We start from the raw sequence: 23,866 nt of genomic DNA, 5'->3' as shown, positions 1-23,866 counted from the left end.
TGTGTAATTGACATAGCACATACAGTATTTACCTGACTGATAATAAATTGTTACATTTGACCTTATTCTGTTTTACTCTGTAATTATTGACTCTAGTAGATTACGTTGCATCCTTGTTAGAGACATGAGCAACCGAATGAACGAGTAAATATAAAGTCAAGAGTTAACTAGAATAATCAAATATCAGAAGAATACTAATTAGAAATAGACAAGCAATCAATTTGTATTTCAAGTTAAATACGAGGTCATAATAAAATGGAGTCAGATTAAATAATAAAATGGAGTCAGATTATAGAGTTTAACTTAAATTGAAGAACTTTGCACACTGGAAAGACCGAACACGCAGGAAACCTTCTCCACCATCGGATACCTTCTTTGGGCCAAATGTGTGGACCTTACAATTTATAAGCAACTGAAAAAAGCACAAATGTCAGGGCATGTCAAAACTTCTCCAGGCCCCCAAAACACCCTCAGAGCCCAGGGGGTTAAAGACATGGAGCTGGACAGTGTTCTTTACAAATTGTTCTCATTAGTGGCAACAATTGGAGCTACATCTGCAGGTGTAAAAAGGAGCTTCTCCTGTTTAAAGCGGCTCAAGTCCTACACCCGTAACACAATGGGCCAAGGCCATTTAAGCAGCCTAGCTCTGCTGGCCATTGAGAGGACACTGGTCAAGTCACTGGAAAAGATGCCTAGTTGGTACGGCAGGGTCACAGTGCATTTTCTTGAAAATAATTTACGTATAAATAAATGGACAATTTTTATGAAAATTGAAAATGAAAGGCCGAAAATGAGCTTCCCCTCTTTGAAAGACCAGCAGCCGCCACTGATGCCTACATACAAACACACGTGTGTGTGTGAAGCTCAAAGGTGGGTTTCATATTTTGATTTATTAGCGATTCATGCAGAGAATGAGAAATGTTAGTAACATTTAACAATTTTCATTAATGGTGCTTGCTAAGCAACATTTCTTGTTGCTCATTCTTGAGGTTAAGGTTTTTAATAAATCTCTAACCTTAATACAGTTTTCTCAATTGCTTAGACATTAAAATCTGTTGTAAAGGCCAAGTGTCACAAACATAACAGCATTTTCTAGAAGATTTCTCAGAACTATTAACACTATCCTTGTGTTTCACAAATTTAAACACAAATTCAGTATTTGACACCATGTGTTCCTGTTCAGTTGCATTTAAAAAACATTACAATGTTACCACAACAGGCAGCTCTCACCATGTGAACACTAGCATGCATTTTTACACACCAGTCAAAACAGTATAAGATTTTATAAGCACAATAAGCATGTGAATTCACTGGCTCTGGAAACAACAAACTTATCAACAAATATTTAGAGATTGACATGTAAAAGATGATTCATTGTAATAAGAGGCTATTGTTCCTTTTCTTTTACTGTTCAAGTAACAAGGTCACACTTCAAAAAACTAACAAAGCGTATGCTTCAATATTACTGTAAAAAAACAAAAAATAAAACACTTTATATAAAACAAGGAAACATGGACAGGTAAATCTCAAAGACCTACAGGGCATAGCAGCGATATAAGTTAGGAATCTTGTGCTAAAATAAGGAATATACATGCTTATACAAATTACATTGTTGTGCTCATGTGGTTATAATGTGAAGCAGGCATACACAGAAACAGCAAAAGTTTAGCCATTGTGATACAGAGTGACTTCTGTATTCCTTACACAGTGATTACAATAACTAATGGGATTCATTCTTGCATTTAAATTCAGTTATCACCCTCAAAACTGGTTCATTACAGTGAGTAAACTGCCAGTGGGCAAGTAAAAGCTTGTGATATGGAAATGAGAAATAAAGAGAAATTCAGGATGAAGTTGACATTTCTCACTCAACAGAATGTCAAACAGAAGTTTCTTCCTCTTCAACAGATGATGTAACTGTTAATTAAATTCACAAACATCTCAACATTCACTTGTTTTTTTTTCCTGTGTTAATTGCTACAGTCATCTTTTAACTTTTAAAGCTAATTTAAAAGCTACAAAAGAGGTAGCTGTTTATCAATAAAAATATGATTGCAGTGGCTTCAAATAAATCAGTCAGACTTTTTACCTCTTATCTTGTAGCATTTGAAGATCAGCACGACTGTCACTAGCAGATATGGGCAAACTGCCAGTACAGAACTGAGTGTGTGGAGGACAGAGATCTGAGATTCTGACTGAGACACTGAAAAAGAGACACAAATGAACTTTATTAAGCACTATATCCGAACAAGAGCATATGAAGAAATAAATCAGCTCACGTATACAGCAGGATTCATTTGAGACTCCTCTGACTGAGACCCAGCTCTTGGGTGACTCTCCTCGTTCTGGGTGTTTGCAGTAGTAGAAGCCCTCATGTGACTTTAAGACATTAGAGATGATCATCTCTGTAGTTTGACTCTGGATGAGTGATCCATCTTTATAGAAATCAGCTCTGAGGTTTGGTGGGCTTGTATACGGATATAAACAGCGTAGAGTCATAATATCTCCTTCAGTCACAGGATGAACAGGACTCTCCAGAATAACACCAACTACATAACAGAGAAAACACAAACTTTATGTAAACATAGTAGTTTACTGCACTGTATAGCTACCACTGTTATGGTTAAATACCCAGTCCACTGCCCTTGTCTCAACTTTTTTAAAGCAGAAACGTGTTCTGAGTGAATAGCTCGCTAACCCCGCTTTGCTGTGCCAAAGTTGTACAGTGTGAAATGATGCCGTGTTAAAATGTTACAGTTAGATGCTTAGCAACAAACACCCAATCACGTCTCATTCATGTGCTTTAAACAGTCACAGAAACACAGCAACAGACCATTACCAGTTGCCTTAAACTGATATTGTAATCATCTTTCCCTCTATTATAATTGTCTTCCATCAAAACTTTACTGGTAAGATACTGGTTTGATTTATTCAGGCCATGCAGACTAGTCCTGAATTTCACGAAGCTATGAGAATAATCTTTGTGTGCAAAGAAAACAAATGACGACTTTATTCAACAATTATTCTCCTCCAAGTAACCGTCCTCCTCCATTATCGAAAGTACGCATGCGTGTGCATTTTCCTGCTCGTAAACAAGGTGCAGCACATGCTTGTTCTCAACACTATCTCACGACTTTATTAAATTTATTAAGCACTATATCCGAACAAGAGCATATGAAGAAATAAATCAGCTCACGTATACAGCAGGATTCATTTGAGACTCCTCTGACTGAGACCCAGCTCTTGGGTGACTCTCCTCGTTCTGGGTGTTTGCAGTAGTAGAAGCCCTCATGTGACTTTAAGACATTAGAGATGATCATCTCTGTAGTTTGACTCTGGATGAGTGATCCATCTTTATAGAAATCAGCTGTGAGGTTTGGTGGGCTTGTATACGGATATAAACAGCGTAGAGTCATAATATCTCCTTCAGTCACAGGATGAACAGGACTCTCCAGAATAACACCAACTACATAACAGAGAAAACACAAACTTTATGTAAACATAGTAGTTTACTGCACTGTATAGCTACCACTGTTATGGTTAAATACCCAGTCCACTGCCCTTGTCTCAACTTTTTTAAAGCAGAAACGTGTTCTGTGTGAATAGCTCGCTAACCCCGCTTTGCTGTGCCAAAGTTGTACAGTGTGAAATGATGCCGTGTTAAAATGTTACAGTTAGATGCTTAGCAACAAACACCCAATCACGTCTCATTCATGTGCTTTAAACAGTCACAGAAACACAGCAACAGACCATTACCAGTTGCCTTAAACTGATATTGTAATCATCTTTCCCTCTATTATAATTGTCTTCCATCAAAACTTTACTGGTAAGATACTGGTTTGATTTATTCAGGCCATGCAGACTAGTCCTGAATTTCACGAAGCTATGAGAATAATCTTTGTGTGCAAAGAAAACAAATGACAACTTTATTCAACAATTATTCTCCTCCAAGTAACCGTCCTCCTCCATTATCGAAAGTATGCATGCGTATGCATTTTCCTGCTCGTAAACAAGGTGCAGCACATGCTTGTTCTCAACACTATCTCACGACCAATTCGTACGTATTTTATGAGGTGGCTAATTCGTACGATTTTGTTTGATTTGTCTAAACCCCAGTGACGGGTAGGTTTAGGTCTAGGTCATTCGTACAAATTCAGACGAATTGGCAACTCGTAAAATAGGTACGATTTAGAAAAAAATCATATGAATTTGTACGAGTGCGGTCCTACGAATTCATACGAATTAGCCCCCTTGTAAAATATGTATGAATTGTCGTGAGACTGGGCTGGTGTTCTATGTCGGCAGCAATTATGAGTAATTAATGACCGAATTTTAATTTTTGGGTTAACTAACCCTTTAAAGTTAATTAATGACGGTGACCAAGAGAGCTCAACGCGCTGCAACTTCAGAAAACACATGCAATTAGAAAAGTCACCAGCAAATCAAGAAAACAGCTTCATCAATTTGACAGCAGGTGCTGCAAATGCTCACAACACAATTTTATTTGCAGCGCGTTTCTTTTTTTTGGTTGTGTTGTGAGTATTTGCAATGTTTTTCTTTATTTGGTTGTGTTGTGAGCATTTGCAGCGTGTGTGCTGTAAAATTGAAGAAGTTGTTTTCTTAATTTGCAGGTGTTTTTTCTATTTGCAGCGCGTTGAGCTCTCTCAGCCACCATAATAAATAGAGTATGTTTGTTCCCACCAAGCGCTGCACAAGTTATTTTTAAAGGAGACCTATATGGTTTTGATTATCATGTCTATCTTGCTGAAATCATGTCTTTTAAAGCCATATTTAAAGTTTTGATATAGGGTTTTCTGAGCGCACACATCCGAAACACATGCACAGAAAGCAGCAGTCACACGGAATGTAATTACTAAACTAAGTTCTCTTTCATGTCTACACCGTTATCGCTTGCGAAAACAAAATGGTAGCTCCGTGGGTGGAATCGTTAAGGGGTGTTAATATTATAATAAGATCCCCTTTCTATGTCATGGGGGCAGCAAAATCTGAACAGCTCATTTTTCACATGCTTGCTGAGAAATTCTTACCAAAACATAGTTACTGGGTTGTCCTTTTTCACGTTTTCTGGCTTAGTAGATGCACCAGGCACCCGATTAAAGCACTTAAACATGGAAAAAGTGAGATTTTCATGATATGTCCCCTTTAAGAGTATAGATCCCAGGTAAAAATACACCTCTAAACTTATACCACTAATATAAGTTGTGTCCCAAATGATGCACAATACACTATTCACTATTAGTCTGTGCACTATGCACTCAACTGTCTAGTGTATGAATTATAGCCTATAAGGTTATTGTGTCATCTAACATCAGAATCTCATAGCCACACCCCCTCCAGTATGTAATTAAAGCTGTGACAGTACATGACCTGTACAACAGTACATAAAGTGAGCAACATTCCCACACTTATTTTTGTTAAGTGCATCATTTGGGTATTTGATGTGCATTTTTTCTTTTTGGAATTTTCAGTGTGAACACACTAATCACACTATTTATGCTTAAAAAAACTAATACTGGTGTCTTTAAAAATGATAAGAACCCCTGCTTCCTGTACTAACCAGCTTTATGCACTGACTGTAAACTGCCTGTGAAATTAATAAATACAGAAACATATACTCACTGTGTACGGTGATATTAACAAGATTATAGCTATCTCCGGATTCAGACTGACACCAGTACACTCCAGTTTCTGTTGGGTCAATGGAGCTGATTTTACATGTAGATCCTGTTTGTGACGCCCAGGGTGATAGTAAACAATCTTCCAGCTGCCCACGGTCTGTGTATCTTCTCACTCTCCATCTATCAGAGTTACTCTGGTCCTCACAGCTCAGAGAGAGAGAGACATATGTGAAGTGTTGAGTTCTGCTGGGACTGATGATCAGAGAGACTGGAGGAGAAACAGCTGGAGGAGAAGGAAATTACAGCTACAATTTAGAAATGTTTTAAATTTGTGCATTAAAAAATTAAAAAATAAATAAATAAATACTGACCCTGACTGGTGACCCAAAGTGGTTGTTTGTTGCTGTCGATTGTTTTATAGGTAGGGTTTTCTCTCTTTGCTCTGCACACATAAACTCCTGTGTGTTTTAGTGCAGCAGAACTGATGGTGTAGTTTCCTCCAGCTCCTCTGCTGCTGTCTGAGAGCAGCTGATAATGATTGCTGCTTTCTGTATAAAGTGAGAATGTGCAACTTAAGTATTCTGACCTTTAAAGTGAATGTAATTGCTTTAAATGTTAATGTCTCCTAGCTCAGCCTAATATGCAGAGACGGAAGTCATCTGTAGTCATCAAAACATTGCTGTTTGTTTGAAAATCCAGATCAGTCACAGAAATTGTAAGAGTTTGGGGTAGAATGTTATTGATGTAACCCACAGTCAGGTTGATTCAGTCACATTAAAGGGATAGTTTACATTAAAAATACTGTGAAAAAAACGGACACAAAATCCATGCACTTTCTTTTCTGAGGTGAATATATGTTGTGCTCGTCGCAACAAGTTATCGCTTTCATCTTTCAACTGTCATTTTGACTGTCATAACAAGAGTTCTGGAGATGTTCAGCTGTGATGAAAGTACATGGATACTTTCTGGGATTTCAAGGCACTGTATTTCATGTCATGATTTATTAATCCATTAGGAAAGAAGGGGGTGAGTGTGGGAGCACACTTTTTTTTTTTTTTTTATTCATTCGAATTTTGTTCTTGATTTAAATAATCTTCTGATCCAATCAAGTAATGCCTCAGTGTTTGTAAAGTTTTCAGTGGATAAAATAAACTTCAAGACGCAATTGTAAAGGTGAACTGATGTGTCACAAGTTAGCCTCATCTCTTGTGGATTTGGTTTGTTTTTGGCTGCTTCACGTCATTTATAGAGAATAATCACATTAGGATTTTTGTTAAATAATGCATTGTTTTTCACCAAACTATATCATCTACCCCAAGAAAACCTGAAATATACAGCACGTGTCGCATGGTACCATTCTCTGATTCATTTGTGTCTTTATTCAAAAGCTCGATGCTGATCATACCCACTGCCATTATACAGTGTGGATGAGTGTGCACATATGGTCCGAAAAAGAAAGAAAGAATGCATACATGCATTTAAATGAAATGGGTTGAACTTTCCCTTTAAGCAGTAATTTGCTTGAATAAAACCAGTTCATTCAGATGTTACCACATGAAGCACATTATTACTTATACCTGATGAAACCGTTTCAGTAAACCAGCTGAATGTCCATCCAGTAGAGCAGTAAACTTCACAGATCAGAGTCACTGGATCTCCTTCAGTCATCCACTTCTGTGGAGAAACACTTAAAACTGCTCTGAGATCTGGAATTGACAAATGACTCATTAATAACATGTTAAACCTGTATGTATTTATGAAGAGATGATCAAACTCACCTGATACTGTCAGTGTAACTTCATCACTGATGTTTGATGTTCGTGATCCTCCTCTTTCTGCTCCATAACAGGAGTATTTACCTGCATCAGACTCAGTAACACAACTCAATGTGTGTTCCTGTAGTTCACTGAAAGCACTGACTGAACCATCTTTATACCAGCTGTACTGCCAGCTAGTGACTCCTCCACCATCAATGTCACATCTGAGTGTGACCGTGTCTCCTCTGAATACATGTTGATCAGGTTTGATGCTCACTTTGGCTTTTGTTTTTTCTGTAAAATGACAACAATTCACAATGACAATAATCTGCTGGTTTACTGCATGACTGCAGTTACTTGATTTTGGATTACAACGTTTTATTTCTATAGGAAAATGTGCTGCAGAAATATATCATGACTTCTGCATCATAAAATGCAGCATCTTATTATTTACTCATCAACAAGGCTGTAAATGGCTAATGGTTGTGTAAATTGAGAGGACAATTCAAAAGAGTTAACACATTTTACAATGACTGATGATCGAGATAGAAACTGAAATCATCTTGTCCAATCTCAAGACTTCAGAGGTATGAACATATTTCTGAAGAATTTTTGTTCACTGGAAATGTGAACAAATGCAGCTGAGAGAGGGGCTCGGAAAACTGGACAGCAGCCAGCTTCCTGGGAAGTTGAAGCAATGGTGCTACCGAGTCACACTTTTCCAGCGTGTGATGTGGCCTCTGAAGGTCTGGCTTTCCGTGGGGTCTTAAAAAGTCTTAAATTTAGTTGTATCAAATTTAAGGCCTTAAAAAGTCTTAAATTGTACAAGAAAGTCTTAATTATGATCTAGAGGTCTTAAATTTGGAGACGGAAAGTCCAGAATTGCGATAAGGCTGAATGTGACGATTAAACTTCAAAAGGCTATGATTTCATGAAATAAACATGACTGCTGCACGTTCAAAGTCTGGTGCTGCGCTGCTTCGTGTAGCCTGCTGTCTTTACCGGAAAACCGTTTTATTTCAGCCAAACGCGACACCTGCTGGCAGAGAATGAATCCGTTAACAGAGGTTAAACTAGTGCGCGTACGAGTTTCACTGCACGATTCAGGCTATTAAAATACATTTAGAATGATCACATAATTTAAAAGTTAATATTAAGAGACTTACGTTTTAGACACCATATTTCCTGCTTTTGCTCTATTTCTCCAACTAAAATAATTCAGCACTGTTTGGCGTCTCTGAGCAACATGACGGTGATTCCTTCCTGAATGAATCAACCTTTTAAATGATTCGGTTCAATCGCAATGACTCACTTATTAACGATGGCTCGCTGCCACCTGCTGGTGGTTTTAATTTCACATTTAAAGTATCTTCATTTTTTAAAATAATTTCAAACATCAGTTTTCAATGTTTTAGGTTTCAAATATCAAAACATTATTTATGCATTTGTAACTGAATGTTAGCATTCTGTGTAATTTATTGATAATAATTGTTAAAATCAAAACAATTAATACTTTTGACTTATCAATTTTCTTAAAAATGGTTTAAAGTCTGAAATGTAAAGTTTATCATTTTATAAAACTTTTTGTTTTTGTGAAAGCTTGTATCTGAATGCTTTTGGCAGTCATTTTACAGTTTAATATGCTACTATAGACATTGCCCTACCCTGCTTATATGGTATTAATTTTATTTGGCCAGGTCTTAAAAAGTCTTAAATTTGAGCTTAAAAATCCTGCAGAAACCCTGGAAGGTGTCCGAAATACCATCATAGCTGGCTAGCAGGATGGACACCATCTCCAACACCTACATCAGGAAGTGGTTGGTCCTCCCACGCTGCTTCTCTGATGCAGGCCTCTTCAGCAAGAATGCCCTTCAGCTTCCTTTGAAGTCCATTAACCTCGGATACAAGCAGGAGAAGACCCGTCTTGTATTCGAGCTGAGGGAATCCAGGGACGAAGCAGTGAAGAGTGCAGGGGTGACCAGCTGCACTGGGCGTAGATGGAGGGCCAGCAGGAGCTCGACCAAGCCGTTAACAGGCTACAACATAAGGAGGTAGTGGGAAGAACCAGGGTTGGGCTGGGGAGAACCAGTCCAGTTTTGGTCCAAAGCCACAAGGGAGCAGAGGAAGTCCATGGTGGTGGAAGAGGTCTCACGAGTGGAACAGGACCGTTACCTCATCAAGGCTGTTTCCCAGGGCAAACAAGGAGCATGGACCCGCTGGGAGGACACCAATGGCAGCTGCTGGTCTTTCAAAGAGGGGAAGCTCATTTTTGGCCTACATCATAAAAATTGTCCATTTATTTATACGTTATTAATTCTGCCCTATGTTCCTTTTCAAGAAAATGCTCTGTGACCCTGTCGTACCAACTAGGCGTTTTTTCCAGTGACTTGACCAGTGTCCTTTCAATGGCCAGCAGAGCTAAGCTGCTTAAACTGCCTTGGCCCATTGTGTTACGGGTGTAGGACTTGAGCCGCTTTAAACAGGAGAAGTTCCCTTCCAGGAACTCGAGCTGCGTCGAAAACGCTAGGGGAACGCCTTCAGCGTGACCGCGCTCTGAATCACATGTGTAATGCGTATGCTTGCTCTCGGAAGGCTCATCGAGATGTCGTTCTCGCGCACATGAAAGTGCTGGGGTTGAGACTGAACGCCAAGAAAAGTGTGCTGTCTCCAGTTCAGAGAACCACTTATCTAGGCGTGGTGTGGGATCCGACCACGATGCAAGCACGCGTGTCCCCTGCTCAGTTTGAGTCGATCCTCACGTCAGTCAAAAGAGTGAGAGAAGGCCAGTCGCTCACTGTCAAGCAGTTTCAAAAACTGCTGGGTCTGATTGCAGCTGCGTCCGACGTGATACCTATTGGCCTGCTGTACATGAGAGCCATACAGTGGTGGGTCAGAACCAAGGGGTTCTCCCCGAGGGGAAACCCACTTCACATTCAAGGTCACGCGGCGATGCCTACTTGCCTTAGACATGTGGAGACGTTCTTGGTTCTCGTCTCAGGGCCCGGTCGCATAATTCTTTTTTTTTTTTTTTTTTTTTTTTTTTTTGGCCTGTCAGTAACACAGATAACACATGACAGTACGTATGTGTAGTTATGCTATCATCATTCACAGCCTTTTTTTTTTTTTTTTTTATATTATTTTTTTTTTATTAATTAATTAATTAAATTTTATATACCCTTTTATTTAACCATACTATGACCGACAAGACCAGGGGACAGAGAAAACAAGAGAGAGAAAAAAAAAAAAAATAAAAAATAAAAAAAAATAATAATAATAATAATAAAAAAATAATAATTATAATTATAATGATAATAATAAAAATAATAATAATAAAAAAAAAATAAAAAAAAAAGGAATTAGAAAAAAAAAAAAAAAAAAAAAAAAAAAAAAAAAATTGTGGATAAAGTCAACAGAGAAGGGGGAGAGAGAGAGAGGAAAAAAAAGAGAATGGGGGATAGAGAGAGAGAGGAAAAAACAAAACAAAAAAAAAAAAACAGACAATTTGCTTCGATACCTGCTGACAAAAAGAGAAAACAACAGAAGACACAACAGAAGACACAACATCAGAGAAACTGCAGCAACAACCAACATCTGTATGAATCACAATAAATTCTAAATGTTAAATGTTATTGAGCAACACGCATAACTAATATTACAAAATAAGTTTTGAAGCAACAGCAGATCAGAACAATGTGTGTCTGTGAGCACCCGTTTTTACACCAATGTGAATGCTTGAGTGTACACCTGTGTGTGTGAGCGCGCTTGTGTTCATAAGGTTCCTCCATGTAAATGTTTAATAGTGTGTGTGTGGGGAACAACAGCCCCATCCCGCAAGGCATGAAGCAGGCATGGAAGAGACCCAGGCCCCAAACATCCGGAGGCCCCCCAGGGCACGGGACCCCCAGGGGAACCACCGCAGGGACAACTGCGGCCCCCACCCAGAAAAGGGCAGAGGAGAGCCCGAAGGTGGGACATCCGACAGCCACAGTGTAGACACCCCAGGGTGCCGTGGCGGCAAGCCCGCAGGCTCCGCCGGCAGCCGACCACACCAGGGCAGACCGAGCCCTGGGCCCGGAGATCCAAGGGCCCCCCACCCCCCAACCGGGGCCCAGCAAGGCCAGTAGGGCCAGGCCCCGCCAAGCGACCGCCGAGAGTGGGCCAGCGCTCACCCGAGCATCCTGCCCCGGCGCGAGAAACCACCAATGCACCGGCGGCATCCTCCACCGGCAGGGCATGGTGGTGGGGTGGGGGTCGACTGAGATGATGAGTGAGGTGGAGTCTAAGGCCCGACCTGACACATAGACGTAGACGAACAAGCACACATATACACAAGCATACGTTCCCACCCTCATGCACGCAACGAATATTCTCACCCTCGCCCCACATGTAGACACACAAAAATGGACATGGTACCCACACTCACACTCCCTATATGCACTCTATACTCCTAGATCCAGGCACCACCACCCCCAGAGGGGTAATCAGCGCCCGATCCCGGAGCTGAACCCCCTTCGCTCTGGCGTGGGGACAGGAAGACCACCCCGGTCCCCGCAGCAGCAGAGAAGACCACCAGCCCAGACCCCGACCGGGCGGCCAGCTCATCCTCGCAGCCCCCGGCCCCGGACAGAGAACAGAGAACAGGGGTTTGAGATAAAAAAAAAAAAAAAAAAAAAAAAGAGACCCCATGCTTCACCTCACCCGCTCAAATGTAGTGTTGGTGTGTGTTGTTCTAAGGTGCTTTAAAACAGGGGTGCTTTAAAACAGGGGAGGGGCACCCTCCACAAGCTTGTGTCAGCTCGTCCCCTCCCTAGAGCCCTCAATGTCTATGTGCAACTTAAAATTGAGAAGTGGGCACTGGCACCAGAGGGAAGGCTGAATGAACAGACCGCCCTCCGGATGCCATTCAGTGTGCCCACCCCCAAGGCCCTATATGTATGTGTCATGTGACAGTAAGTAATGAGAATGTCTAAGCTGTAATGTGTGATTGAGATGCAGGTGGCCACGAGGAGACAGAGGAGTACCACCTCCCCCGCATCCCAGCGACACACCCGCACCTCAAAACCCTACCTATGTGTTGGTGTGATGGAGCGGGAGAAGTGAAGCCTTAGGGATGGGGAGGAAAGCATCAGAGGGGGCAAAATACCCCCCCCTTCGGAGCCAGCTCCCCCGCTGACCCCCATAGGCACCCCCGTTACCCCAAATCTGCCCAGGGCGGGGGGCCCAGGCCCATCCAGACCAGGGCCCATGGCAGCCCGGGGCGGCCCACCAGACCCCACAGCAGAGGAAAAACTACCCCACCCCATCACTCATTCAACTCCCAGACTACATAAGACAATAAGACACCCAGGTTAGGCCCGTTTTCCCTGCCTCTATTGGATCCCCCCCGCGGAGGCACCGATGCATCGAAGACCCCCACACCAGGGCCGGGCCCAAGCGCATGCACCAACCCATGCTCCCGGCGGCACACCAACCAGGACCCAAGCCCCCCAGGCCCAGCCGTAACCCCAACCGGGAGGCAGAGCGCCCCCAGAACCCCAAGCCCCCCCCGGACCAACCCTGGAATAGTGCAGCCGCCAGGCCGGCAACCTACGTCCGCCGGCACAGGCATCCCCAGTAGCGCCGCATGCAGCCGCCAGAAAAACAGCACCCAAGAGTCACCAATACCCCATCCAGGCCAAGATTGCAGCCCCAGCGCCGAACCCCCCAAGAAACCCACCCCCAGGGAACTCCCAGATGCCCCAAGCCCATATGGCCACCCCAACAGCAAAAACCACAGCCGGACAGAATCAGGACCCCCACTCACACTAGGTGATGGAGCTGATCAAAGGAGTCCAGAGAGATTGATCTAATGTGGCAGCAAAAGCTGTGTCAAGACTAATATAATCCCACAAATAATTTCTATATTGGTTGATATTAAGATTATTTTTATTTTTCCAGTTCATGAGGACAGTCTTCTTAGCAATGCATAGGGCAGTGAAAGCCATGTGGATTGTGTTACCTTCTGTAGTGACACCATCTAGGTCGCCCAACAAGCAGACTGAAGGAGAGGCTGGAATAGAGCATTTAAGACACTTTGATAAATCTTCACAAATCCTGTACCAGTACCTCTGAACAGGTGGACAGAACCATAGAGCGTGGATGTAATTGTCAGGTGTATTGCCTTGACAGTGTGAGCAGTTGTTAGAAGCTGTAAGACCCATCCTGAACATCCGATGACCTGTGTAGTGCACTCTATGCAGGATTTTGTATTGTATTAATTGTAAACCAGGATTTCTAATCAGTTCAAAGGTTTTTAAACATATCTGAGACCAGAAATTATGGTCCCAGTTTACTGCTAGATCTGCCTCCCATTTTGCAATAGGAAGTGATACTGATTCATCTATTTTGGAAAGTGTCCTGTATATTTTAGACATTAATTTGGGGGTTTTGAGATTAAGAAAATCTGCCACACTTGGTGGTATTTGTAATTTGATATGATTAGATTTAAATTTCCCTTTTACAATAGATTTAATTTGTTGATATTCTAAAAATCTGTTTTTGTTAATCCCATATTGTTTAACTAATTTGTCAAAGGGAATAAAGTCTGTCCCTTCTAATATATGTTCCAGGTATTTAATACCTTTACAACTCCAATCTGTGAGGTTCATCATATTATTGTTTAGTAATATGTCAGGATTGTTCCAGATGGGGGTACGTTTGCATGGGATTAGTGAAGACTCAGTCATTTTTAGAAACTCCCACCATGCTGTCAGAGAAGAGCTGATACTGATGCTTTTGAAGCATACGTGTCGTTTGATGATCAAGCTAATGAATGGCAGATCCGAAATCTCTATATTATTGCATAATGCCTGTTCTACATCTAGCCAAGGCTCATCTAAGAGGGTGTGTTTTAACCACCCTGAAATGTGTTGAAGCCTGTTGGCTAAGAAATAGTGGTGAAAGTTAGGTAGATCTAGTCCTCCTTTATCCTTGGTCTTTTGTAGCGTTTTTAAGCTAATACGCGGGGGTTTACCTTTCCAAAGGAATTTAGAGATGGAGGAGTCCAGAGATCTAAACCAGTCAGGTGATGGTTTGCTCGGGATCATTGCAAATAAATAATTAATTCTTGGCAAAACCATCATTTTTATTGAGGCGACTCTTCCCATGAGTGATATGGGTAGAGACTTCCATCTGGTTAGATCATCTTCTACCGTCTTTAAAAGTGGGATGTGGTTTAATTTAATCAAATCTGTCAGCCTAGGAGAAACATTAATACCTAAATATTTAATATTTCCAGATTGCAGTGGAGTGGAGGAATTCTGGAAGGAGCAATTAATTGGAAGAACTGTTGATTTTAACCAGTTTATTGAATAATCTGAGACTCTTGAGAAAGAGTTTATTAATGTAATTACCTCAGAGAGAGTGGTTTGTGAATGCTGAAGAAAAAGTAACACATCATCTGCGTAAAGACTAACTTTATGTTCTACATTCTTGCATTTAATGCCTTTAATCACTGTAGCCTGTCTAATTGCTGCTGCTAGTGGTTCAATAAAAACTGCAAACAGTGAGGGGGAGAGGGGGCATCCCTGCCTGGTGCCCCTCTTAAGATAGAAGCTAGAGGATGTTTGGCCATTTGTCCTGACACATGCTGTTGGAGAGTTATATAATATTTTTAACCAGTTTATGAAAGAGTTTCCAAAACCAAATTTGTGTAAAGTTGCAAATAGAAAATTCCAGTTAACCCTATCAAAAGCTTTTTCTGCATCTAGAGACAATATTGTAATTTGAAGGTTTCTATTGCATGAATAGTCTATCAAGTTAAGTAACCTATGTGTATTTGTTGAGGAGTGCCTCCCTTTTATGAAACCAGTTTGGTCGGAATGAATTATGAGAGGGGTTATCTTCTCTATTCTTTTTGAGATAGCTTTGCAGATTATTTTAGTGTCCACATTAATAAGGGATATTGGACGATAGCTGGTAGGCAATACAGGGTCTTTGCCTGGTTTTAGCAAGAGACTAATGTTGGCAGAATTCATATTTGGTGGAAGTCTACCATTTTCCTTGGTTTCCTGCAACATTCTGTAGAATGTTGGTGACAGAATTACCCAGAATTCTTTATAGAATTCTGCTGGAAAGCCATCTGGACCTGGAGCCTTTTTATTGGGCATACTGTTCAAGGCTTCCTGAAGTTCATCTGATGTCAGTGGAGAATCCAATGTCATCGCTTGATTTTCTGATAATTTCGGAAGAGTTATATTGTCAAGAAATTGGTCAATTTCGTCTTTAGATGGGTTTATCTGTGGAGAATATAAAGATTTGTAAAAGTCCCTGAAAGTGTTGTTTATTCTTTCAGGGTCATATACTGTATCCCCAGTTAAATCTTTAACAGCACATATAGTTGTTTTTTCTTTATTTATTTTTAACTGGTTCGCTAGGAATTGACCTGATTTGTTACCATATTCAAATTCTTGCCAGCGAAGTCTTTGTGCTAAGAATTGGGTTTTTTTATTAATAATTTCATTTAATTCTAGTTTTGCTTTACGTATTTTTTTCAGCATTTCCTGTTCCTGGGAGGATACGTAGGCTTCTTCTAAAGTTTTTATAGTTTCTTCTAATTCCTGAATATATTTATTTTCTCTTTTCTTTTTATGCGATGAGAATGAGATTATTCTACCTCTCATCACAGCTTTGCCTGCTTCCCAGAGAACAGATGCTGATGTTCCAGGCAGGTCATTATAGTCTAAATATAAAGCCCACTCTTCTTTAAAATATTTAATAAAATCATCGTCTTTAAGCAATGATGTATTGAATCTCCAGTTATTACTTGGTGGAGTGGCCTTCTTATTTACTAGAGTTAAAGAAACAGCAGCATGATCGCTGACAGCTATAGGGTTTATCTCTGTGTCTGAAATGTCACTCAGCAGAGAGCTGCTGACTAGGAAATAATCCAGACGAGAGTAAGAGTGATGGACATGTGAGAAGAAAGTATATTCCCTACGGTTGGGGTGAAAAGAACGCCATGCATCGCAAAGTCCATAGTCGCTCATGTACTGTTTAACTATATTTGTGGATTCCCAATTGCGCTGAGTTCCAGCTGTACTCAGCCTGTCCATTTCTTTATTTAGTCCAAAGTTGAGGTCTCCCCCAAGAACAAATGCACAATCTAGGTGTTCAGAGAGTGCGGTAAAAAAACCGTGAAAAAAAGAGGGGTCATCAACATTTGGACCATATATACTAACAATACATAACTTTTTGTCAAATATAGATAATTTAATGATTAGAAATCTACCTTCTGGATCTATAACTGTGTTGAGTACTGTGAAATTAACATTTTTATGTATTAAAATTGCTACCCCCCTTTGCCTAGAGTTATAGCAGGCTGAGAACACATTAGGAAACTCAGTTGTTTTAAGTTGATCTGTAGCTGTGGCAGATCTATGAGTCTCTTGTAATAAAACAACGTCTGCCTGTAGTTTTTTAAGCTGGCTAAATATTTTTAACTTCTTTTCTCTGGAGCCAGCTCCATTCACATTCCATGTGACAAACCTCAGTGCGCCCATAGATGTGTGTGTGTAGCTAATGCTGTTCGCTGCGTGTGATGCTCAAATGAATAAGATATGAGCGGGCGTACGCGCTTGTATGCGAGTATGTCCTTCATGTCTGTGTGCGCTGTAAGGTCGGAGTGGTTGCGTTGACGCTGAATGTATATGTACATGGTCGTGCCGTGCAGATGTGTGATATAGGGTGTTGTGTGTGTATGTGTAGTAAAGCAGGTGATCGGTGCAGTGAAAGGAGTTAGAAGTAAGAAAGATATACAAAGAAGCAAGCAGAGAGGGATGCAAGTAAAAACTTGAAAGAAACAAAAACATTGCAACAACATTTAAACGCTGCGGAGACTGACGGTATCGTGTTTGTTATGATATCATATTAAATTAGCGAATTGACATAAATAGTTAGAGGTAAATGGAAGAACAAGCGAGGAAAGAGGAAAGAAAAAAAAAAAGAAAAATATAACGGATTCTTATCTGGAGTGGTGTTAATATAACCACGGAGTGGTACTGAGGTTACGGTAGAGCTGCCCGTCCACGTAGAGCCGGTCCACGGCGATGACAGCTCGGGAGCCCTTTTGGATAAGACTGCGTCGGATTGGGAACAGAATTTTGCGTCGCTCCAGGATTTCTTTGGGGAACTGGTCGTTTACGCTGAAGTCGGTTCCTTTCAGCTCCCTGCCGCGACTCTTCACCTGCTCTTTCTGCTTGAAGTATCCAAATTTGGCCACAATAGGACGCGGCCTCGGGGCTCCAGGTTTCTTCGCTCCCATCCGATGGACTCTTTCGAAGCAGATGTTTTCCACGGTGTCTTCCGGAAGCTTCAGGTATGTCTTGATAAAGGTTTTAACCGTAGTTTCTACGTCCTCTTCGGCAGATTCCGAGATGCCCGAAAACACCAGGTTATCTCTCATGCTACGGGCCTGGAGATCGATAATAGTCTCTTTTATTTTTTTATTTTCTTCACTTATACGGGTCACATTCTCAGTTAGAGACTTGACCGAGTCCCGTAGTGATGCGTTTTCAGCAGCAAGTGTTTCCACCTGCTGCTGGCTGAATTCCAGTGATTCCCTCAGGGATTTGAATTCACGGTGCAGGATCTCGACCAGGGACAACCTCGCGTCGAAGCTGGATAACCGCTTGTCGATTGAATCCAGGATGTCGGTAAAGCTTTTACCTGTCGGCGATGTTGTTTCAGGCGAGTCTGTCGGGCGACTTCTTTTGGAAGACGGCGTCTCGCTTTTGGCTGGGGAACATGCATTTTGGTTTTTCTTCATGACTATAACGTCGAAGCACCAGTCGATGTATTCCTGAAGAGTTTCCAAATTTTCCTCGTTGTCCTCGCTGTTCATTCAGTTTTTCTGCCAAGTCTCCAGCGTCTGACGTCACCTACAGCATTTCCGCATTTCTGAGGCAATTCATAATTAAGTGTCCGTTCTTACCCACACGTGTCTGTATGTACAAACTAATTACCATGCATGTACCTTCTAGCATAATTCTAGCGACGGACGCATCCCTCACCGGTTGGGGGGCAGTCATGAGTGGCCACCCTGTCCGCGGTCTGTGGAGTGGTCGCCATCTCACATGGCACATCAACTGCCTGGAGATGCTGGCCGTGCTTCGAGCCCTCAAACACTTTCTTCCAGACCTAAGAGATCACCATGTGTTAATGCACACCGACAACACAGCGGTGGTCTCTTACATCAACCACCAGGGAGGTCTGCGTTCGCGCCCCTTGTACATGCTGGCGCACCAGATCCTTGTGTGGTCCCAGGGCAGACTTTGCTCGCTGAGAGCCGTCTACATTCCTGGGTATCTCAATATGGGAGCAGACATCCTGTCGAGACAGGGGCCGAGGCCTGGGGAATGGATGCTTTACTCCGATGCTTCACCTTCTCAGAAGTTGGCCTTTGGGACATAGGCCCGACCACTTTAGCCACTCATGGCCCTTTTTCTCTCGCCCTCGCTGTGCTCCTGAGGGATACACACAGGGCAGGTACTTGGAAGTCTGGAGGCGTGGGCATCTCGCTCCCCTAGCATTTTCGACGCAGCTAGAGTTCCTGGAAGGGAACGTCTCAGGTTACGTATGTAACTCTGGTTCCCTGAAGGGAACGAGACGCTGCATCTCAAGGCCATACTTCCAGCATCCCTGCCGGCGGTTGCTTCATTCCTAGAAGCTGACGCCGGTTCCACCGCATGTGCTTTTATGCTTCCTGGTCGATTACGTCACCCATCCGTGACGTCTCACCCTTCCATTAGACAGATTACACATGTGATTCAGAGCGCGGTCACGCTGAAGGCGTTCCCCTAGCGTTTTCGACGCAGCCTTCCCTTCAGGGAACAAGGGTTACATACGTAACCTGAGACGCTCCTTTCTACACCTGCAGATGTAGCTCCAATTGTTGCCACTAATGAGAACAGTTTGTAAAGCTGAGGCATTACACTGTCCAACTCCATGTCTTTAAGGAACACCAAGTAATCACACAGCTTTCCACTGTTACCCTGCAAGTCCTGATCTGAATACAGGACTTGAGGTTCAGACCTCAGTCTCCCTGAATCAAAGTGATGGCCATAACTTTTCAAGACATTCTGGAAGGCATCCTCGGGAAATACTTGTCTCGTGTCATCAAATTTCCCTGGATTGACTAATTCTAAGAGCATACTTTCAAAATTTGAAAACCGTCGAGGAATATGCTCCAAGATGTTATCAAGGATGGCCATGTACAGATTTCTGTAGCGCTCTTGGGGATCCTGCAATTGGGTCAGACGGTGCTTTCTTATGGGCTCATCTCGTGGGTCTGATGTGAGATCTGCTGCTTTGGCATAAACAGCTTGGAAAGCCCCCTCTGACCTCTTCTCTTTGACAAATGCAAGAAGAGATTCAATTCTTTTCTTGCAGTACAGAACATCCATCACCCTCTGCTGGACAATATCAAAGACCACATCAGTCTCAGGGTGCTTTCACACCTGGCTCATTTAGTTCGGTTTCCCTCTTGGTGCGGTTCGTTTGGGCAGGTAAGAAAGCAGCAATCGCACTCGGGTGCGCACCAAAAGCGGACCAAACAAGCGTACCGAGACCTCCTTGAAGAGGTGGTCTCGGCACGCTTTCAAACGAACCCTGGAGCAGTTCGTTTGGGCAGGTGAGAAAGCAGCAATCGCACTCGGGTGCGCACCAAAAGCGGACCAAACAAGCGTACCGAGACCTCCTTGAAGAGGTGGTCTCGGCACGCTTTCAAACGAATCCTGGAGCGGTTCGTTTGTGGTAAGAAAGCAATCCGACCCAACGGACGAACAAACCAATTCTAATTAATTAATTACTCTTCTCCGTGCATTACAAGAATGCTGTCCTGACGAAGCCTCGATTCCCTCTGGCTGTAACTGCTATATATATATATATATATATATATATAAATTGCATTCACAGATTATATATAGTGAAAATATAATTATATAGAGAGAGATATATTAGAGAGGAATGACAGCTACATTCGTTTTGCATTTGCCAGGACAGCTATAAAGCCGCAATAAGCCCGCGGAGCAAACTTGTCAATCCATCTTGATAAATGACGCAGAGGAACGTAAGCAAGTGAACTCTGACCAATAAGAGGACAGCTTTACTCACATGTGACTTGCATAAACACAGTTTGGTACGCTTTGCAATGTTGCCGTGTGAATCCCTGTTTCGGAACAACGCAAACGATCTACAGGTCTGAAAGCACCCTCAGAGAAGATTTGTTCATATGTGTACAACATGAACACAAACTCAAAACCTCCAGTTTCCTCACAAAGCCTTTGGCACAATCCAGTGTATCATCATCCATTGTCGTGTCTGCAATGATGTTATCAAATGTCTGCAGGAGGCCATCATAATTGTTTGCCACAGTGCTCACTATCCGTGATGTGAAATTCCATCAAGTAGAAGAGTTTCTGGGCAACCTTGAACAGCCTGCAGACTCCGGAAAAGACATCTTCTTTGTGGATTTTGAAAAAAATGTGGCAAACCCAGAGAGTGATGCAAAAACAAATTCTGCACTCAGGCAAGCACTTAGCCCCCTGTGACAGCAGCAGATTCAGTCTGTGTGCATAGCAATGCACAAACATTGCACTGGGGCCTATTGCTTTCACTTTGGCCTACAGACCATTGAGAGCTTCATACTTCCTTCATACTGACTTCATACGTCATACTTCCTGGTTCTAGTCAGAACTCTAGCTGCTGCATTTTGAAGATTGAAGATTGGTCTGTAATTGATTAGTTCTTTGGGGTCAAGTTTTGTTTTTTTAATGAGAGGCTTAATAACAGCCAGTTTGAAGGTTTTTGGGACATATCCTAATGGCAATGATGAGTTAATATTATTCAGAAGAGGATCTATTAGGATCTGGGTGTTGGTCCTTTGTGTCTTGACCAACACCCAGGGTGTATACATTCAAGAACCAGAGCCTAGCAGTACCTTTTTCTCTGCAAGACTCATTTTCATTGCTGATTTGTAACATTGCAGAATCACCTATATCTTATGAAATACATAAATCAAATTGACTCACCATCAGTGTGTCCAGAGTGGATGTTTAAAATCAGCACTAAAAACAAAAAGTGACAAACATTACAGCGTGAACATGGAGCTGATCAACTGATGTATATTCTTCCTTCCATGTAAAACACCATCATTTTATGCTCCAATGTTTTTCAGTTTGACCACAAGAAAATTATTTGTTTTTAATTTGCAGAAGATTTGTCTAATTTGTATATAACTAGGCGTCTATATGAGTGCAGATGATTATTTGCGGATGTAGAAAACATTTAAGGAACCTGGAAGTTTTCCGAAGGCCTTCCAGAGTCTGAAAAAGCAGAGACAAATATTGAAAATAATTCTTATTTAGATATTTTTTTGGGAAAGAATATGTGTCCTTAAAATGACTGATATTTTACAAATTTTGGCATAGCAGAGAACTGTTTATGGAACCTCAAGTCAGCAGTCTGATCACAAGCATAAGACTAATTTTAAGTGTCCTGGTGTTTTTCTTCATGCACATTATTTCATGTATATGGAAGGTCTGTTTATATCAATGTGTAATATATACATTAAAAAGCACAGATGAGTTTGTAATTGACATACATGGGAAAGACAGAGCTTTATGATGATTTCGTTAGGTGGCAAAATGGACTTATGCCACATTATTGTTTACAATGAAAAGTTATATTTTGAAAAGTTGAATATGAAAAAGTTGAATGAAAAGTTATATATTGTTTTAACCAATGATACACATAAGCACTGCAACTGAATGTTGATATCACTGTATTTGCCATTACTCTCAATCATAGGACCATACTGAATTACGGGGCACTGAACAAGATTTCTGAATAAAAATAATAATGAGAGGAAGAAATTGTGTTGCATTGCCCCAACCGTTCTATATGACATCAGTCCATTTCTTTAGGCAGCACTCAGGGACTTAATTTTGGAATCCAGTGCCTTAGCGAAGATTGGATAAAAGTGTCTCTAAAGTGCATAAATATAATTTAATGTTATATTTAATTAAATACTTAGGAAGAAAATAATACTCACAGAACACAAATGGAAGTTGCCAGAGCTCCATAACTGACTAAATGATCATAGATGGTTGAAGAGAGACTGTTAAAACCTCAGAACGTCTTCTGCACCCGAGGTGTCAAACACCGTATACTCTACAAGAATACATGTCTAAAGAATACAGAAACAGTATTTTTGATGGTTTCATGGTAAGCTACTGCTTTTATTTATAACGTTAGGGAAGTAATGAAAGCAGAAACTAGTGAAAACTGCTGCCCCTCCTAACCACAAGTTTTAGCTCATCTCTTTTAGTGTTAATCAGTCCTCTGACCTGAGTTTCACCCTTATATTGTCACAGTACTGTCACAGCCAAACAAGGAAACTTAAGTATACACTAATAACAAACTAAAATACTAAAAGGAGTGATGATCAAATTAATCGCCACATTAACTAAAGAGAGCAGGAAACTAGAATAAAGGCAACAGGAAATGAAACAAACTAAAGCTGTGTCGGAAATTGCTCATTCATTCACTCATTCACTAATCACTCATTCATGCACCCCGTCTGCAGTGGGCTTTGGCTTGTATTCTGTTGCAGCCAGGTTGGCAGTGGGCTGGGCTCTGGGTCCGGTGATGAGATGGATCAGGGGTAGAGCAATGTCGCTTTCACACTACACTCATGTTCCCGCGCAGTGAAAAACAGTGTTGCCAACTTCTCAATTTTGTTGCTAAATTTAGCAACTTTTCAGACTACCCTAGCAACTTTTTCTTCCAAAAGCACTTAGCAACAAGTTTAGCTATTTTTTTATATTTGGAAACTTTTAGCAACTTTTGATAAGTGACTCAAACAATAAAAAGGCATGCATGTTCCATCTAAATTACACAAAAAGAGGAAATTAAAGATGCAGTACACAGCAAATTCACACTCGCAGTGTATAAATTAACACTTTTTCAGTGTTTATATAGGTCCACACTAAATTTAGTTAAACTAACACTTGAAATAATGCTACTTTTTTTAACACTTCATACAGTTAAAACAACACTAATTTGGTGTAAAAAAGGAGGGAAAACACTAATAGTGTCAAAACTACACTAGGTGTGTCAATAACACCAAGGGAGTTATTTCCAGACTAATATAGTGTTCATATTAACCCTGATTTGTCATTAAATGTGATCTGCATTCAGTTCAACTACAAATGCATGTGTATATTGTATCAGTTTGAACCTTTATTTTCAAAAACTTAAGAACACTTAAAACAAAGATACAACTTCATATCACACGTGAAGTCTGCAGGTCAAAAGACCTGTAAAACTTAAAAATGCTGGCTGTTAGAAGTACTCAACTTAAAATATATTTGTAATTAAAATACATGATGCTCTGAAAAATGTGTCAAAAGTTTATCAATGCTTTGTATGCAA

At 41.2% G+C, this 23,866-nt stretch overlaps 1 protein-coding gene across 2 annotated transcripts; it reads right to left on the bottom strand.

Annotated features, from left to right (window-relative positions):
• Window positions 1–872: 872 nt before the first annotated feature.
• On the bottom strand, window positions 873–22,693 carry LOC306848132 (Fc receptor-like protein 5). 2 transcript variants are annotated; one of them, XM_079382499.1, is made up of 10 exons: window positions 22,485–22,693; window positions 21,463–21,498; window positions 7,418–7,690; window positions 7,217–7,345; window positions 6,011–6,187; window positions 5,641–5,922; window positions 3,203–3,466; window positions 2,280–2,549; window positions 2,090–2,203; window positions 873–1,917 (listed from the first exon to the last, which is right to left on the bottom strand). In XM_079382499.1, the coding sequence occupies exons 1-10, from the start codon at window positions 22,513–22,515 to the stop codon at window positions 1,880–1,882; spliced, it is 1,614 nt and encodes a 537-aa protein (XP_079238625.1). In that variant the 5' UTR covers window positions 22,516–22,693; the 3' UTR covers window positions 873–1,879. The 2 variants fall into 2 exon arrangements, with proteins under 2 accessions (XP_079238625.1, XP_079238626.1); XM_079382500.1 differs by lacking the exon at window positions 2,280–2,549 and having other exon boundaries at window positions 3,197–3,466; window positions 22,485–22,624.
• Between the last annotated feature and the right edge of the window lie 1,173 nt (window positions 22,694–23,866).

Source organism: Barbus barbus (genome assembly GCF_936440315.1).
Source record: "Barbus barbus genome assembly, chromosome: 3".
NCBI lineage: Eukaryota > Metazoa > Chordata > Actinopteri > Cypriniformes > Cyprinidae > Barbus > Barbus barbus.
This window is presented reverse-complemented; position numbering and strand designations above follow the sequence as displayed.

What these genes read in the sequence shown, in the direction of transcription:
- LOC306848132 (XM_079382499.1), bottom strand. Translation starts at nt 22,515, where the DNA reads ATGGAGCTCTGGCAACTTCCATTTGTGTTCT. An exon ending in AGTTACACTGACAGTATCAG is followed by an intron (nt 7,346 to 7,417) that starts GTGAGTTTGATC and finishes TGTCAATTCCAG; the next exon opens with ATCTCAGAGCAGTTTTAAGT. An exon ending in TGTTAATATCACCGTACACA is followed by an intron (nt 3,467 to 5,640) that starts GTGAGTATATGT and finishes TCTGTTATGTAG; the next exon opens with TTGGTGTTATTCTGGAGAGT.